The sequence below is a fragment of the Hypomesus nipponensis genome, chromosome 6 (assembly GCF_054491055.1).
Source record: "Hypomesus nipponensis isolate SF chromosome 6, ASM5449105v1, whole genome shotgun sequence".
Classification (NCBI taxonomy): Eukaryota; Metazoa; Chordata; class Actinopteri; order Osmeriformes; family Osmeridae; genus Hypomesus; species Hypomesus nipponensis.
The window spans coordinates 2617567-2636845 of NC_140366.1; the positions used below are offsets into that span (position 1 = coordinate 2617567).

The following is a 19279-nucleotide window of genomic DNA, read 5'->3' on the forward strand; positions in this document are numbered from 1 at the left end:
CTTTAATGCCATTTTCCAGTTCAGTTCCCGGTGTCTGGGTCTTTCCTTCCTATTGGCTGCCTGCAGCATGTGGTTCTTTTGGTGACCCAGCCCCCCTCCCCTTTTTCATCACTACAGCTATTATGGAAATGACATGCCGGGCCATTTCTTTCCTGTTTGTCCTAAACACATTTATCACGCCAGTCTTGATTCACAGCAGTTTTAGCAAGGTTTTTCACCCAGCAGTTTAAGTTTACCTGATGGTAAAACACAGAAAGACTACAATCTGAATAATACATGATGCCAGTCAGTTAGCCCACAAGGGCAAAGGCAGTAAAAGATACTCTTGTGCAAGAAGCGTGCCAGCATTTCCTTCCTCAGACATAAGAGACCGGATCTCACAGCTGAAAACAGATATGTCATGTAAGCCATTAGCTCTGGGTTGCCAGTGAAACATGTCAAAGTTAAACAACAGGTACAAACCAAAGCAAACACAGGTTTCAGTTACCTGTAGGCTGTACTCCACATCAGTGCCGATGCCAGTGTGAAACAGAACCATCCGCACACATTGCTGGAACGCACAAATACAGTCTGCTAACTTAGTCTATTCATGTTTATATAAAACAGGGATTTGCAAAATACATATTGTACCAAGTGTGGTGAAAGCAATGCAAACAGAATGCCAATATACTAGTTGAATAATGTATTAATTTAGCAGACACTTATCCAAAGCAACACACAGGAAGGATCTGAACTTCTTGTTGAAATGTTCTAGCTGTAGTTGCCCCCAGATGTTCTTCCTAACATGCAAATGCTAATTGTCCTACAAGTAGACATGACACCTCAACAGTCAATATTTACAGTGGATGTCCATTGGAATATTTTAGGGAGAAACAAAACAAACAGGCTTTGGGATCTTTATAACCATCAGATTTATTCCAGCACAATTTGTGTTGTAAAATGGCCGTGTAGCTAGGAAGAAAAGGAGAAGTACAAAATGGAAAATTACAGACAGTTCTAATACAATTTGTTTAAATTCCTAGTATTTCTTTCCTTCCTAAAACCATATATAGGAAAATAATATTTTCCTTGCATTCTTTGAAGCGACAGTCAAAAATAAAAAACCAGATGTTTCACTTTGTCACTCTCACATTGAAGGGCAATCTCAAACGGCTGCTAGCCCAAACCATATTTATGGCCTGTCTTGAAATGGGCTCTTAGTCTCCCAAGCCAGCTAGCCCTCTCTGCATTTCATAACAGCCTCTTCCCTCCATATTTAAAGGAATCCCTACCAAAACGCACTGTAGTGAATTTTTCATTTACCGTAACCAGTACAGCTTGTCTTTAGTGTTTCACCTTACTACATAATACAATGTCATACATGATTAACGTTTAAAACAACTGCGAGCTGCATCATTGCAAGGACGCGTCTTAATTTCCCTTCAAAGTGAAAAGTGATTTATTTAACAACGGCCCAGTTTTATTCTGTCCCCTTTGAACTGACCATGAGATTTTCCTTGATCTCCCCCCAGCCTGCTCTCCTGACGTCTCAGGACCAGCTAGGGGGGACTACCATGGTTAGAGATCCCCTGCCTCTCTGGTCGACACCACTGCAGCCCCTCAGCCCACAGGCGGGGGGGGGGGGGGCCTGCGAGTGTTAATGAGCAGAGACAGTACAGGAGCAGGGAACCTGGACCAACACAATAAAATCCAGGTTGCACCAAAGAAACAGTGGAACAGAAGAGACGGCTGGAAACCTTGCCCTTTCTTCTCCATTTTCTTTTTCCACATTCATGATATTTCGAACTATATCAGAAATGGTAAGGACCAAATATGAAAGATAACTTTGCAGTCGTTCAAAACAATGAAGTCTTCCTCAACTTTGTTATGTACAAGATTAAACAATGACGTAAGGACAATAGTTCAAGTAACTTAAAAACAAAATAAAATCTGACCACTAACAGTGATTTGCCGTCAACTCCGATGTCATAGCGTTATCACAGCATTAATTATATATATATATATATATATATATATAAATAAAGAAAGGGGGGAGACAACCACACACTCACTCAGGCAGGTTATGCTGTAAAATTTACAGTAATGACTCCAATGAATCTTTAAACCAAAATCAAAAATGTTGAATTCCGAGCATTAGGGTAGTATTTTTATAAAAAGATATCGTTTTTCTCCCATCGGGTAATTTTCTCAGTTCATGATACTAAGCTTATGGCTTAAACATTTGTAAAACTATGGAGTCCAATGATGGGAATTCAGCTGCTCTGCCTTTCTTTCCCTGGCTCGCTGAGATTATCCTACATACAGAGACCCACGCTGGCTCTGTGTGTGTGCAGAGGTGGGCTTGTGCACACGTGCCTGTGTGTGTGTAACAGAATATTCATGAGAACCCAGGAAGAGAAGAGGGGTCTTGTGGATCACTGTTCCGGGAGTTTTTTCCACCCATGGAAATTTGGATCAGTGTTGCCGCTTGTGCCATCAGGGGTTCCGTCATCAGCTATTGGGCACTTCTCTGGCCCTGCCTCTTCCCCAAAAATCCTGGCCTTCATCTCTGCACCCCCCCCCCCCATCCCATGTTTGTCTGTCATGGAAGCAGTCCTTCCCAGAGCCTGACCACCCCCTGCCCGGCCCAGCCAGCGTCCCTGTAGACCCAGAAGGACCACTCGTGTAAACAAGATCCTTCGATCAGCTCAGAATACAGTCTGAGGCTCCGGAAACAAAGTATTGAGGGATAACACAGACAGCAACAACATTGAAGACAAATTAAAATGGCTGTTAGGTATTAAGGGGACAGGACCCAACAAAAATAGACAAACAAGAAAAAAATAAAAAATAAAGTACAAATTATAATAAAATACCAACTTCTACCGTTTGGGAATATTTCCCAAGGTGGGAGGGCAGTTATGGATCCTTAGTGCAATGAAGGCCAGAGGAGGGCTAGGCTGTGTAGTTCCTCAACACATATAACTCCTCTCTCTGGGGGGGAGGGGGCTTGGAGGGTTTCAGCAGGCTTGGAGGGAGAGGACCAGGGAGGAAGGGTTCAACAGGGGCAGTAAGAGGGAGACATGATGCTGACACTCAGACATCTGCGCACACACATACGAAACACAGTAGCACTACTAAACCAGGATACAGGAGAGTCCAGTCCAGAATGACCTCTTGGGGTAGTCCTGAGCCTCATTCTCAAATTGGAATTAAAAACCGATTTAATGTGTGTGTCTTATGAAAGTGTGTAAAGACGTGTAAATATTAAAATGTGTGTGTGTGTGTGTGTGTGTGTGGTGATGCTGTATCTACTGTATCTTACCAAGTGTACTGTATCAGCGTGCTGAGTTAGCAGAATGTGTAAACATGATTATGTTCATATGTATGGTGCTGATCAACTGCGTCTGTGTGTACTCATGTATCCAGGATAGGGGAGAAAAAAGGGAACAGGGGGAAGTGGGCGCCTCTGCATTGTTTTGTTTGCTTCTTCCTCTTTAAAAAACCCCAGTCCCTCCATTTAGCAAATGTACATTCATCCATCGTGGGAGAGGGAGGGGGAGAGGAGGGGTGTGTGGAGCAGAGGGTCTGCTGGGATTTTGCACCTCCCCTCGCCCTCCCTTCTCCAGTGCACTCAGAACAGACAGCAGTAGAAGTACTGGAGAACGCTGTACCACACGTAGCCCGAGGCAAAGGCCAGAGATTGGATGATGCACAGCCAAATGGGGTCGAGGGTCATCGCCCGGGAAACAGCCTCCTTCTGACCCTTGGGTGGCGGGAAGGCTCCTGTTGGTTTAGAGAGGCAGGTAGGTGTGGTTGGTCAGTAGGCTGGATAGACAGTGCTGTTCTGTAGGTGTGGATGCTACTAACCTGTTTCATAGAAGTGGGCTAGCAGATGCTCCTTCTCCACAAACCTCTGATACAGCCAGTCTGTGAGGGGTTCTGTCTCCACAGGAACCTCCTTGATGGGGTACAACCTGAGAGAGACACAGAATAAGAAAGACATACAAAGAGAAAGAGGAGGCGGCATTAATGAAGTCTTGCTCAGCCATGGTGAGCTTCATTGATTCCTTTTTGTTGTCCCACTCAGTCTATCGAGCAATGTAGTGTGTGTGTGTGTATTGTCTGTCTAGAATGCAAATGTGTGTGTGTTCCAGCCTCAGCTCTTTTAAGAGCTCACTAGCTGGCAAGCTGTGACAGGGGAGACAGTAGTGCTGAGGGGAGGTTGCCTGTGGGTGCATCCAGCCCCCTGACTCAAGGGTTCTGAAACAGCGCAAGATAAAAAAAAAAAAAAAACAACAGCACTAACAACAAAAAATCCCTCTCTCTCAAGCCTGTTTAGGTGGAAAAACTAACACCAGGTAGCTAAATGCTGGTGTCAATATCTGTAACAAGATTCCAGTTCACTGTTGCAGATTTTTCTACATGACCATGACTTGCACCCAAGTCATAGTAAGAAATGTAATTCTTTGAATGTCATTTTGTGTGTGCTACTACTATTTTGGCCAGCAGATGTCCCTAGTGGGCTGCTCTCTCAGACAGAGCTGTCTGGAATCACCTCCTGACAGGGCTGAGGTGACTCCCTCAAGGGATGGATTAACCAGCGGGCCTACCGGGCCCAGGCCCAGGGACCCATGAGCTCAGGGGGCCCCTAACCCAGAGCCTCTGTGTATCGGCGCTGTTATTAACTTGATATGTATTGATATGATGATATGACACGATGCGCCATAGCCGGTATATGCTAGGCTTAAGTCATTAATGTCTTTAAAGGGCCACAAAAGTCCTACTGATTCCACAAAACATTAGCCTAAACATTCACTTTGAAAATCACAAGAAAGAAACCATCATGACACCTTTCAAGTGAGTGTTTATCCCCTCAGTTTAACTATAGGACTTTAGAGGGACTGAGTACTCCATGCAATAGAGTACTGTAGAAATCCAAAAAGCAAGTGCAAAACAATAGCATTAGAGCTGTGTCTAAGCACCCCCAACACACACTATTTATTGAAGATATAATATTGTTAAGCCTATGATGGTAACTTTTCAAGAAAAAGAGAGGGTTGTGTGGGCTACAAATGTACACTGTAGGGTTACAACTATCAAATATTTTTGGAATATAAATGTTGTTTATTTTGTTGATTACTTTTGCGTTTTTAAACAAAAATATCAATATATATATTTTTTTTTTGCGGGGAGGGGGGGCCTTGACACGTCCAGGCCCAGTGGCCCGTGGTTTCTTAATCCATCCATGACTCCCTCCCTCCCTGGGGAAAATGCCTTTCCATAGCGACACAGCCCCACTCCCTCAACAGCCTCTGCTAGGAGCGTTTAAAGGTTTGGTGAAGCAAGGTCATAAGACATTCAGCAAGCTAAGCTATGCTGCTATACTGTATCGAGCCTGGCTGCCAGCCCAACTTCTCCCCGCCCACAAAAAAATTTGGTCGGGAAGTTGGGTCTGGAGGGTCTCGTATTGGGAACAACTACATAAAACCAGGATCTGGGCGGACCAATGAAATTGCCAGGGCGGGGTTTATACGATGATGGACAGATGATCAACAGTAACGTAATCAACAACGTCACGAAAGAGCCCTTGGGTTGAATTCATTTTCAACAAACAACATATTACGTTGCTCTGATTGGTTGTTGGTCTATCCAATTGAGCGTAGAGGCATTTGTTTTACGAGTTCGGTTGAACACGCCCCGTAGTCACAGCCCAACGGAGAGTTTTCAGACTCATATTCTGACTAGAATTATGAGTATGACAACGTCAGGCTAATACTGTATCTATACTGGTACTCAAATAGCTATTACATGAACAGGACCTTAGGCTGACAACGAGAATGTGTGTTTGTATGTGTGTGTGCGTGTGTGTGAGGGGGGTTGATAAGTGGTGACTTGCATTGTGTGTAATGTACATGGCTGATGTGGTTCAGATATGGGAGGACTGCTGCACACAGTGGAACACGGTTGGTGGTGAGGGACAACTAACCGCTGTATACATCACTTCCTCTTTATCCCCCAATCATGGAAGTGGTCCCAGTCCCGCCGTGGGTGTCAGGTCACAACCCGTGCACAGGAAAGACGAGAGAGAAGCTGTCTTTCACTTGAGTAGGAAGGAGATTATAAGCGTTTCCTGTATGGTGCTGCCCAGAAATGTATCCATCTTGGTTCTGAAGTGGTTTCAGCAAGGTCCTCCAATTCTAACTCCTCTTCTATCCGTCTGTCTGTCCCCCACGCTCGTTCCTCATCTGCTACAGAGCAGTTGGTTTATGTTCTGTAGACTGCCTAGTCTGAGTGGTTTATGCTGGCTCGGCCTAGTCACTTGTGACCCGATACTGCCATTAGAGCCCTACACAGCTCCAGCTCTGCTGTCAGGGCTATCAGGTCTCCTGCCTGTCACCTGCCTGTCACGGGACATCACAAACACCACTAGCGCTACTGTGTTCACATTTAACTACCGTTCAGAAGAGAGGTCCCGTTTTACCAAACTTTGACCAGGTAGGCTAACTGTACAGGCCCTGTACAGTGTTATCCTAAGGGTCAAGAGAATAGAGCCCTAATAACTGCCTGTTTTTACCACTTTATGAACTACCACTTATGGGACTTGTAAGAAGAAGCTCCTGGGTGTGATACTTGCTTGAGGTCTGTTGGTGTGTATGGATGCTCAGGCAGGGTATCTCCCGGGTCTTTCTGCGTGGAGTTAACATGTTCTCCCCGTGTGTTGCCCCCGGCAAAGAACCCAATAAAAAACAACAACATGCAAAACAGATTGCTGTTGGACACCCTAGCGTGCGTGTGTTAAGCCACTTCCTACATGCGTTGTGAGAGTTATAAAAGTTTCTTCTTAAATACCAGATGGGCTTAAAATGACCAAAACCCTTCAGGCTTTCCATTTTTTTTTCCAAGTATCAAGTGTAGATACAGGATTGTGCAAACTACACCTATAGCAGATAGCTTCCCAAATCCAACAGGGCTGTACTTGACACCAATGCCAAACCAGCCAAGTTTGCTTAGCCATGAACCTGGGCCGGCTAGGAACAATTCTAAATGGCCTTTGACCTTATAGTGGATCTTTGAGATCTTACTATTTTATCTTTATCTTACTGTTTTCCAGCCCATCACACATTTGTGGTAAGCAGGTTGTCCTAGTCTGGTCTGGCCTGGGCATCCCCAGTGGCCAGGGGTGTAAACCGATAGGCCGGTAATCCTTGAGATGGAGGGAAGTGGAGATGGCTTGGGCCGCTTAAGGGGTGTTAGGGCCGTTTAGACCTCGGTTAGCAGGTGGCTGTCTGCGTTTTACTCCTGTTAAAATATTCATTCAGGGGATCTTTACTGCTCCACCTCTCTGCAGTGAGAGAGCGGCTGAGATTTAAGGACAAATCTGGGCTAAAATGACCAGTGGTGGTTCATGGAATATGCTGGTATGGGGGTATGTAGGCCAGTTCAATAAAAATGTATTAAGTTCCCACAGCTGGTGTGGTGGGTTAATTTTTCCAAGACTTTGAACCTCTTGTCACTTCAGTGGTTACACGTGGGGATCGGGATGAAACAGTGTTTGGATGTGAAGTACGGGCTACGTGCTTGCTGCTACAACCCATTACGGTGGAATTGTTGTGCGATGCAGTAGAGTGTAACCGGTTGCTGCATCTGTTACGGTGTGGAGCAGTAGTCCTGAACCATGGAGCGTTGGTAACCACAGTACTGGAGAGCTGGTTACCACAGTTCTGGAGAGCTGGTTACCATAGCAGAGTTTTGGGATGGTCCTGGCCACTCACTCCTTCTCTTCACCTTAACCTACTTGGCACAGGAGTGGCCTGCAAACCTGACACTCTGCAGTGCCAGACCAACAGCTGGTTCCCTCCCATTCCTTCTCTCAGAAGCCCTCCCATTCCTCCTGTCAGCAGCCCTCCCATTCATCCTGTCTCTCTGCCCTCCAGCAGCCCTCCCATTCCTCCTCTCAGCAGCCCTCCACCAACCCTTCCATTCCTCCTGTCAGCCCTTCATCAGCCCTTCACCAGCTTCATTTTGCTTTTAATGGTTTTATGTGAAGGCCTTTGAATTGCCTTGTTGTTGAAATGTGCTATACAAATAAACTTGCCTTGCCCTTCCTCCTCTCAGCAGCCCTCCACCAGCACTCCCATTCCACCTCTCAGCAGTCCTCAACCAGACCTGCCTGCCAGAGCCTACTGAATAGTTGGAACATGCGCTATGAGAACAACATCACAAACCGGACTAACGCTATTAATAACACTGATAAGGGATAATGCCTGACAAGGTGTACATTTTCATCAAATAATGGACGATGCAGAGGATTGAACCGTCCAGGTCAGGTGAAACAACAGTATACCAAAAGAAAGTTGTCAGAAACCCCAACAAATCCAATATTGCCCATTTGGATCCATTTCTATTTAGTAAGAGCGTTATGTTTGTCACTGCGGTCTACTGTCACTAGTTTGGACCACAGCTGCCCTTCCTGTCTCCAGCTGTGCAGTGTGTGTGGTTGCTGGGTGGAGGGTGCTGCTCTGGCTGCTGATGCACGTCCTACTTCCCTCAGACAAAAGGGCTGCCCTGCTCAACGGCCCTTTAAAGGGGCAATTGATTGCAGAACCGAATTTACCTTGTCACAGTTGAATAACGACAGTTCAGTGGGTAAAATGGACATACAGTGAACCTTAAATCCATTTACACCTCTTTCCTATGTACATCTCACATTTAAAAAATGTAGCTGTGAAACAGTAGTTCTTGAAAAATCCCCCCGCTGTGACGTCCCAACGGGGCTCCACCTTTTTTGGCTCTGGTCTGTACCTTTATCACGCCCCAAAATTTGCTGTGCGTTGCTCTGTGTACTTCCACAGAATTACAAAGAAGAACATTTTTCTAGATTTGAAAATGTACTATAGGAATAAATGCAGTGTTCCAGACTGTACAGGGAATGCTGACACTTTTCAGAGTCTTCCTAAGGAACCAAACACTCAATGTGCTGTGTCATGTTTGTCTATATGAGAAGATCTGTGCAGTTTGACCCTCAATTACACATTTGTTCGAACCACCCAACGCTAGAGCTACGGTATAGACAAACATCAGTCATGCCCGTCGAGTCAATGTTAGCTAGACTAGCTCATCTGCTTTTTATTAACGCTGATTTGCAAGGAATGCAAGACCAGCTAGATAGTGAAAACACCTAGACTAGGCATGTAAACTAGTTTAGCTTGCTAACGAGCATAGGTAGAATGTGTGATGATTTAGTTTATTGGCAATGGGGCTAACGTGTTATTTCATGTTCCTGACTGTTATTTATTCATTCGAATAAATAACCTGTGTTACATGTAAATCTACAATTCACAATGCATATTTGTCCAGATCTTTGTCAGGTTATTTTTCAGCAAGATATCTAGAGCTAGCTAATGAAGCTGAGTTGAATCATGATAGTTTTGTTGCTAAGCTGTAACGTTCTACCCACCTAAGTCAATCCAGTTTGCTTCGACAACAGAAGTGGAAACAACTAACGTTATAATTTCAAATGATATCTAGTAGATCTGTTGAAACCAGTGTTGTGTAGACACAATAGATTTATTTGCACGTTTTTATTTCAAATCTCCACCTTTGGTGTTTAAGTGAGTGCTGTTGGCCGTGTTGCGTTTTCACTCGTTCTTAACCAACCAATCCATGCGCAGCTCTTCTAAATATTAATGAGCATATCATAAAAGGAGAAAAGTTTGTGTTTTTTCCCAGGAAAATTTCAGAGGATCTATTAGGGGACATAGAACAGCATCCGGGCCATTTTCAGCCCAACCAATGTTACATACCGTATTCGGAGACTTTAAGGAACAGTGTGAAATACCCCCAAAACCCAGTCAATCACCCCTGTAAGCTCCTGCCGGACCATGGGCAGCCAACATAACCCCTCAAAACACACAGACAAACACTTGGATGTGAGCCATTAATTGTCCATTGTGACATGACGCATCTCTAATGAGCGCACACGGAGCAAGACAGCAACATCAAGTGAAGCATCTGGAGCAAAGGCTGTGGGAAGGCTGTCCTTGTTTCTACTGTGGAGGACACACAGAGACATTCTTACCCAAGATAACAGGTTCCATAAAAACAGACTGATTAAAGGCCCTGAGAGCATAGTCATATCAGGATACCAAAGGCACGGTATCACAAGAGGCTGAGTGTTTGGCATACTGATATCGTTACAACTAGATAAGAGATTAAGCTTCAACAGTCTCATGACTAAAAGTACAGTGTGCTGCCGATGACTCGCAGTTATGAACAGCTATAACGATCCTTGCGCTATCAAAGGGCATCTACAAAACTCCTAACAACCTCTTATCTTAAGTCAAACAGACAAGAGTCCACTGGTTAATTACGATCTTTAGTCTACAATCTGCTTCCTCTTTGGTCTACAATTTGTATAGTTCCAGTAAACTGTTTGGAATAGAACACCGGAACACACCCTGCCCTACCCTACTTAGCTGCACCCAACTCAATACTACTCTACCTTATTCAACTCCACTTCCATTCCTACCCCATTTAAATGTACCTGACCTCAACTAGATGTGTGAAAAACCAAGGAAATTTCTAAACAATAAAAAGCTAACTCCAGCCTATGGATCAAAACATCTCTCTCTTGAATATAATGCAATTTCCCTTTAGTAAAATGATAAAAGGGATTAAGGAAGATAACTTAATTCAAACTCACATTGGCCTACATCGGTGCATACATAGCACTTCATGGCATCCTGGTCAAAGACACAATCTCTTGGATGCCATTAGAGCTGGACACTACAGGTGTGACCATATCAACGATAGATTTGTTTTCCAAAAAATACATATTTTATTCTTGTCCATCAACACACTGAAATAAAACAAACTCTCACTAGTAACCAGCCACAGTCAACATTGCCTTCTTCCACACATCAAACAAGCATCGTTCTGTGTGTGTGTGTGCCGGAGAAAGGCGGTGGGAGAGGGATCTGGAGGGAGAGAGGGTTCAGGTAGAAGTGCATGGTGCTTTTGTGGCTTGCTGTGAAACGCCTCTCATTAGCTGTCTGAATGTTTCTATCCCAGATTCAGAGGACACAGAAGGCTGAATGACCAGAGCCAGCGAGGGGAACAGCCTACACTACCCATACAAAGACTATACTACAGAACACTGAACACACATCTGCAGCCTCCACTTAATCAGCAGACCAGATTAATCCTCTTATTGACTGCACCTGGACTCATGTAGGCCTCTCTTGGCTAAGCTATGCCTCAGCCAGAGAATGTGTGTAACTCATATGACCGTACCTGTGTGTGTGGTGTCTCACTATCTGTCTCTCAGTTTGGAGACCCTGTCACTCTGGGTGGGGGGACAGCTATCATGTCCACAGGCCAGCTCAGTCCCATAGGTGTGGTTTCTCCTGACTGACTCTAATTACGGCTCTAATGAGTCTTTAGCATTCATCTAGTCTCCAGCGCAGCTCCTGGTCCCGGGCCTGGGATCCTTACATCAACCCTGAACATGGGAGAGGAGAGCCTCACAGCCCCCCACATCCCCTCAGGCATGAGCTCCTGGGGGACAGGGCTGTCACTGTACTTCCCCCAGGCTCCACAACACTTAGGAAAACTAGAAAGAACCACCTCTCCGTCTTCTGCCTCCGCAAGCCAGTCAAGTGTCAGTTTATATCCTTGTCTTTCCAGACTCTTACAATACATATTATTGTAAGATTATTGTCCCTAACTATTTGGTTACGTATGGTTACATGGTTTACATCCAAGCAAAGAGTTAGTCTTCCCTTAAATCCCATTAACAATCTTAGTCGTTCTTAACAGATGTTTGAGCAAAAATCTGTGCTAACTATAAGATGTATCATGTTGCTGTTAGTTGTTATCGAGATTGTGCTGTATACAATGGTATGCTAAAGCCATATGTTGTTTGTCTCCTGGATCTTTCCATCTTGGCAAAGCCAATTAGCCTGCCAGTACAGTTTAGCCATTTTGTATTTAGCTAATTAAAGGAGAACTGCAGTCATGTACCTGACCATGTTAAGACATACATGTGTTCAATTTGGTCCAATACGTCTTTGTCCACTGCATTTCCTCTAATGACCTTCAAAGACTCAGAGCATTATAGTGTAAAGTGTTTAGCCTAGAATTAACACCAATTACATAATTTTGGGTGACTACTATTTATTTAATATTATTTATAGTAATCAGCCATTTTCTAGCATTTCAATTAACAATATAGTTTTTCATTTTCACCACCAAATTCTAACCAGTTCATCCTTGAGTTCAAACTTTGGCAAACTTTCCCTTTAAGGCTGTCGTAAATAAATCCTAAACTGAGCTAACTCGTTGCAATGTGGCTACCTGTTTTTTGTTTAAAATGCTGCCAAGAACACACCCCAGAAGATGGGTCAGGTATAGCGCCATCTTTGTTCAAAGTAAAAGACCATACTTTATGATGTTTGTTTTAATAGTTCTTGTTTTAATAGTTCTAACAGTGTGTGCACGAGAAAGAGAGAAATAAAGCAAGTACAAGGAAAAGAAGTAAAGAGAAAAAAGCAAGAGAGGAGAGAGCGGATGAGAGAGACAGGGATTAGAACCCCAGTCCTGGTCTGCCAGCAGTAGTCAGTCATTGATGGATCCTCTGTTCTGGCCTGAAGGCTCACCACTGCTGTCCTTATCTCCTTCATTACAGGAGCGTCATATTGACAGTATTTTTAACAACTTTAATGTGTGTGTCAAGGTGTGAGATGGGAAATTCCTATGACCAACCATGCTATATGTTGGTCACTTAGATAATGCTAGGGAAGGTTCAAAGTTCTCTTAGTACAAGTAAAATAAATAATCCCAATGTATTTAATGCTATGGAGAGGTATGGAATGGAAATTATAGTATGAGGGTGCTTTCACACCTATTAGTCCGTTTGCTTGGTCCGAATCAGTGGATGAGTTGCTACTTTGTTGCATTTTTCATTAGGTCCGGTTAGTGTTCACACAGTCCTGTTTTAAGCGAACCAACGTTTGAAAAAAAACTGACATTAAAAAAAAACTATGACACGCGGTCATACAGGTTGTTAATCTATTGGCCAGAAAATGTGTGAGGGAAAATCACTTCCTTGTCACAAACAACAATGGAGCAACAGCAGCGTATTGCGATCGCAATACTATCTTTAATTGTTATTTGGTGTTGCACGACCACGTTTTTTGGGTTGCTCGTTGGTCTTTTACTCAGGATTATATCCAGGTTATCAAACCATGGGAATGATATGTTTTCGTCTGACGAGCTACCACTTTTCCATAGAACATCACGCACTTTTAGCTGTCTAAGTTTGTAACTTTCAACCAACATTGGTCCACTGTGCAATATTGATGCTTTATTTCAGTACCTAGGCCTATATCACTAAATCATTTAAATACCTCGCTACTCTGTCTCCACAAGTATCTCTGCAATATGATCATCAGACCATATTTGCCGTTCCTTCACTTCATCATTGCCCCACGCTTTCCCTCAATAATTTCGCTGCTAATGAACGGCTGTCTCCGCCAAGTGTAAATTCCTTTTTCAACCCACAATGCACTACATTTTGGTTTGCTTCCTGGAATAGGTCAATATTAAGTCCAATTACGTTCACACCTAAAGCGAACCGAACCATGGTTCACTTGGAACCGGACCGAGTCCCATCTTTTTAGGGGGACCATGGTTCGGTTGTTTGGTCCGCACTAGAGTTCGAATGCGTGTTCTCACCTCTCCAAACGAACCGTACTTTCAGAGAAAACGGACCATGGTCCGATTGAAACGGACCAAACATGTCAGGTGTGAAAGCACCCTGAGTGTGCCACGGATGATTTAAGGGTGCTTTCACACCTGACATGTTTGGTCCGTTTCAATCGGACCATGGTCCGTTTTCTCTGAAAGTACGGTTCGTTTGGAGAGGTACTGAAATAAAGCGTCAATATTGCACAGTGGACCAATGTTGGTTGAAAGTTACAAACTTAGACAGCTAAAAGTGCGTGATGTTCTATGGAAAAGTGGTAGCTCGTCAGACGAAAACATATCATTCCCATGGTTTGATAACCTGGATATAATCCTGAGTAAAAGACCAACGAGCAACCCAAAAAACGTGGTCGTGCAACACCAAATAACAATTAAAGATAGTATTGCGATCGCAATACGCTGCTGTTGCTCCATTGTTGTTTGTGACAAGGAAGTGATTTTCCCTCACACATTTTCTGGCCAATAGATTAACAACCTGTATGACCGCGTGTCATAGTTTTTTTTTATGTCAGTTTTTTTTCAAACGTTGGTTCGCTTAAAACAGGACCGTGTGAACACTAACCGGACCTAATGAAAAATGCAACAAAGTAGCAACTCATCCACTGATTCGGACCAAGCAAACGGACTAATAGGTAGAGTGCACCTGGAAAGTATTCACAGCGCTTCACTTTTTCCAAATTTTGTTATGTTACAGGCTTATTCCAAAATTAATTTCATAATTATTTTTTCCTTAATTCTACACACAATAACAAAGTGAAAAAAGTTTGTTTCATATTTTTTATAGATCAAATTAAAAACAAAAATATAACGTGTATATAAGTATTCACAGCCTTTGCTCAATACTTTGTTGAAGCACCTTTGGCAATAATTAGTCAAGTATTTTTTTTTTTGTATGATGCAACAAGCTTGGAACACCTATTTTTGGCCAGTTTCTCCCATTCTTCTTTGCAGGACCTCTAAAGCTCCATCAGGTTGAACGGGAAGTGTCGGTCATTTTCAGATATCTCTCCATATATGTTAAGTCTGGGCTCTGGCTGGGCCATTCAAGGACATTCAAAGAGTTGTCCCGAAGCCACTCCTTTAATATCTTGGTTGTGTGTTTAGGGTTGTTGTCTTGTTGCAAGATGAACCTTCGCCCCAGTCTGAGGTCCAGAGTGCTCTGGAGCAGGTTGTCTCTGTACATTGCTGCATTTATCTTTCCCTCGATCCTGCCTAGTCTCCCAGTTCCTGCTGCTGAAAAACATCCTCACAGCATTATGCCGCCACCACCATGCTTCACTGTAGGGATGGTATTTGCCAGTTGATGAGCGGTGCCTGGTTTCCTCCAAACATGACACTTGGCATTCAGGCCAAAGAGTTCAATCTTTGTTTCATCAGACCAGACAATTTTGTTTCTGATAGTAGGAGTCCTTCAGGTGCCTTTTTGGCAAAGTCCAGGTGGGCTGTCATGTGCCTTTTACTGAGGGGAGGCTTCCATCTGGCCACTCCATACACAACCATACAGGCCTGATTGGTGGAGTGCTGCAGGGATGGTTGTCCTTCTGAAAGGTTCTCTTTTCTTCACAGAGCAACGCTGGAGCTGTGTCAGGGTGACCATCGGATTCTTGGTCACCTCCCTGACTAAGGCCCTTCTCCCCCGTTCTCTGTTTGACCGGGCGGCAAACTCTAGGAAGAGTCCTGGTGGTTCCAAACTTCTTCCATTTCTGGATTATGGAGGTCACTGTGCTCATTGAGACCGTCTCGGAGGTCTACAGACAATTCCTTAAACGTTTTGCCTTAGTTTGTGCTCTGACATGCACTGTCAACTGTGGGACCTTATGTAGACAATTGTGTGCCTTTGCAAATCATGTCCAATCAACTGAATTTACCACAAGTGGATTCCAATCAAGTTGTACAAACTCCTCAAGGATAATCAGTGGAAACAGGATGCACCTGAGCTAAATTGAGTGTCATGGCAAATACTGTGAATACTACATGTACATGTGATATATATTTTTTAAAATATCTATAGATATATAATTTCTTTCAAATAAATAAATAATATATAAAATGTATTTATTTTGAGGAAAATTTTACACACAATTCCCCATAATGATGATCATTTGTTTTTATTATATATTTTCTTTCAAATAAATAATAATAAAACTAATATATATATATGTATATTTATTTATTTGAAAGAAAATATATAATAAAAACAAATAATCATCATGGGGTATTGTGCGTAAAATTTTGAGGAAAACATTTCTTTAATCCATTTTGGAATACCGCTCTAACATAATGATGTGGAAAAAGTGAAGCGCTGTGAATACTTTCCGGATGCACTGTAATTTCATTAAATCCTGCGCCTTGGAGTCCTCATATGATCCCACCACAATTACAATGAAAAGAAAATGATAGAAGCTGAGTGGAGAGAGAGACAGAGAAAAAGTGAGAGAGAATGGAATATGAGCAAACAAGAACACAGAGGCCAACACCACACAAGGCACCCTTCTTAGAAGATTCAACTTCAAACCAAAATCCAAAGCACCCAAAGAGAATGGGTGTGTGTGTGTGTGTTTTTGTGTACTGTATTTTTCGGTAAATAAGCCACATTTTCTATAAGCCGCATCCCACCAGAATGGAGGTTTTGTGTTTGTATAGGCCGGACTGGACTATAGGCCGCACTATAAATGGGATCAACGATACCGTAGCGCCGGCTAGCGTTGAGCGGAACAATGCCCACGACTATTTATTTACCCATAATCAATTTCCTATTGGACAGCTTGGATAGCCATCTAACTAGACAACATTCCCAATCGGGGTGAACACTAATTATCTAAACTACAGACCATAGCATTACATATATCAAAACAGAAGGAACACAACAATAAAGCTGCGAACAGCACTTATCCAACTAAGCTAATGCCCTTAACTTCATAGCTTTTCAGCTTGCCGTGGGGCATTGTCGCTACAATACCAAGCAATGCATTATTATTCATGAGTATTCCTAGTTTTCACGTGACGTCACGTTCCAAAAGGCACGCCCCCTTGGAGGGCAAAAAAGACTTTCCGCTGCCCGCCACCCATTATAGTCATACATTTTCTTTGAGTCTTTTGCGTTTGTGTTGCCAAAATGCCGGATAGTTGTTGTTCTATTGGGTGCAGTAATCGAAGAGGAGACAAGCCTGGGCTGTGGTTCTTTTGAATTTCAACTGATAAAGAAAACCCAGAGAGGAGACTGTGGATTTGTGCCATTAAACCTAACATTACCTCTGTCTGGAGGGCAAACAATACCAGCTGTACCCGTATTTGCACCTAACACTTCATCAAGCTCAAGTAAAGTTAAACAAAAGAATATACAGGTATATTAATTATGGTATTTTTTGCCATAAAACACATCTTTATGAAATCAGTTTGACATAGTTTGTTGTGTTTTGAGGCGACCAACTGCAGTGGTCGTAGTGACTTAAAGTTAGCTAGTTAGCTAAATAGTTGGGTTGTTGTGTTAGTCACACCTAAACTCAAAATGCATTCGGAATTCAATGATTTGGAAATCCCTTTACACCGATATTCAACTGAATGTAAAACAAAGACAATGTGTGAGGCTAATTGTGTTAAGAATGATTGGTTTTTCATACTCATTTGGTCTTTTATTTTTATTTACGTTTTTCACAGCATACCAACTTTTTTGGAATTGAGGTTGTAATAAGTACAAATTTAAGGAAAAGTTGACTTTCCATTTGAATAGTTAGCAGTTGTTTAAGAGAGAGGGGTTAGCTAGTTACAGTAATGATATCACATAGTCATCCCATATATAAGAACCTGAAGGTTTTTAAGGGCAGAAATACGGTAGCAGGTCCTGTATATGGATCGCAAGTGCCCAACACTTGCAGATTGTGTCCATATCTTTCCTTTTCTTTAGCTAAGAAGTGATCCAAAGAAACGTGGGAAGGTTAATTGGCCGGCTTTTGCTGCGTCTCAACGGTGAGCCGCCATCGCCAGCAGCTTTCTGCCCTCCAGGTCACTGCTGATGTCATGTTTCTAAAAACTATGAATAGGCCATGTGTAACACACTTCAGTTGCATGTCCAGCAAAATCCATTGTTTTGTCTACAAAATTATTTTTGTTATAGTATAAGTTTCGCTAGCTTGCAAATCCTGAGTTTTGCCAGCCAGTTTTTGCCCTGTCGATGTATGACTTTACTATTTGGGTTACTGTACACAGCACATCATCCGAGTTAACTTTTAGAAACTTACCGTTACAAGTTATATTATTAACTTATAAAGGCCGGTTCGCATAAAAGGCTACTTTGGACTCCTTCACTGTTTCTCCGGTGCACTGTGGATTTGTCCGGGCAACAAAGTTACCAGCAGCGAGCCAGGCTAGCAAGGGAAGCTAGCCTTTTCACCCTGAGGTTTCCCTACCACGGTACGGAGCCACGAGTCAGGAAAGTAACATGAGGATAGACTTAGTTTGCTAGCTGTACATAACATTTCACTGGGTCTTACAACTGTTTCATTTACTGAAATTATTATGAAATGTTATGCATCTGGCCACTCCATAGAAACTGCTTTCCAGTCTGCCAGAGCAGCTTCAAGGTCATCCGTCATAATTCTGCAGCATTTGATAGTTAACCAGCAGATCTATCTCGCTACATTTTCTGAGATGGGCATCACTGGCACAGCACTTCAGTGGATCTCATCCTACCTGTCGTGAAGATCCTACCAGGTCACCTGGGGAGGCAAAGTGTCAGGCCCCCGTCAGCTCTCGACTGCTTTCCCACAGGGCTCTGTCCTTGGACCACTCCTCTTCTCCCTGTACAGCACCTCACTTGGTGAGCCAATCATCACCTCCCATGGCTTACAACTGCTACACTGACGACACCCAGCTGTACCAGTCGTTCCCCCCGACTGATCCGGGGATCTCAGCTCGGATTGAGGCCTGCCGCGCAGACATCTCTGCCTGGATGACCAAGCACCACCTCCATCTGAACCTCGCCAAGACAGAACTTCTCATCTTCCCGGTCAAACCCTCCATCTCCCACAATCTCTCAATCACCCTGGGATCTGCGACTGTGACCCCTTCATCCTCTGCCAGGAACCTCGGGGTTACCATGGCTCCCTCACATCCCACGTTGCTGCAGTCTCCCGGTCGTGTAGATTCACCCTCTACAACAGCCAGAGCAAAAGCCGCCCTCTCCAGAAGATTCAGAACGCAGCAGCCCGCCTGGTCTTCAATCTACCCAGAGGCTCCCATGTTACCCCACTCCTCATCTCCCTCACTAGCTTCCCATCACGGCCCGTATCAGATTCAAGACCCTGGTACTGACCTTCCAAGCGGTGAACGGGACAGCACCAGACTACATCAAGTCTCTCCTCCAGCCTTACACCCCCACCCACAGTCCTCTTCTGACAACTGTCTGGTGGTCCCACCACTCAAGAGTGCCCGGTCCCAACACAAGCTCTTCTCCTGTCTGGCCCCCCAATGGTGGAATTAACTACCAACCTCCATCAGAGACACTGACTGTCTCCCAACCTTCAAGAAAAGGCTC

At 43.7% G+C, this 19279-nt stretch overlaps 1 protein-coding gene and 1 pseudogene across 3 annotated transcripts in view; both read right to left on the reverse strand.

Annotated features, from left to right (window-relative positions):
* Window positions 1–887: 887 nt before the first annotated feature.
* The window catches only part of lpgat1 (lysophosphatidylglycerol acyltransferase 1), a 41091-nt gene continuing 22699 nt past the window's right edge, over window positions 888–19279 (reverse strand). For all 3 annotated transcript variants that reach the window (XM_084699291.1, XM_084699289.1, XM_084699290.1), the window contains 2 exons: window positions 3850–3956; window positions 888–3765 (listed from right to left, as the gene is read on the reverse strand). In XM_084699291.1, the coding sequence (XP_084555417.1) occupies window positions 3614–3765; window positions 3850–3956 (259 nt within the window). In that variant the 3' untranslated portion in view covers window positions 888–3613. The remainder of the gene's footprint in view (window positions 3766–3849; window positions 3957–19279) is intronic.
* LOC146286395 (uncharacterized) lies at window positions 14282–15744 on the reverse strand (annotated as a pseudogene).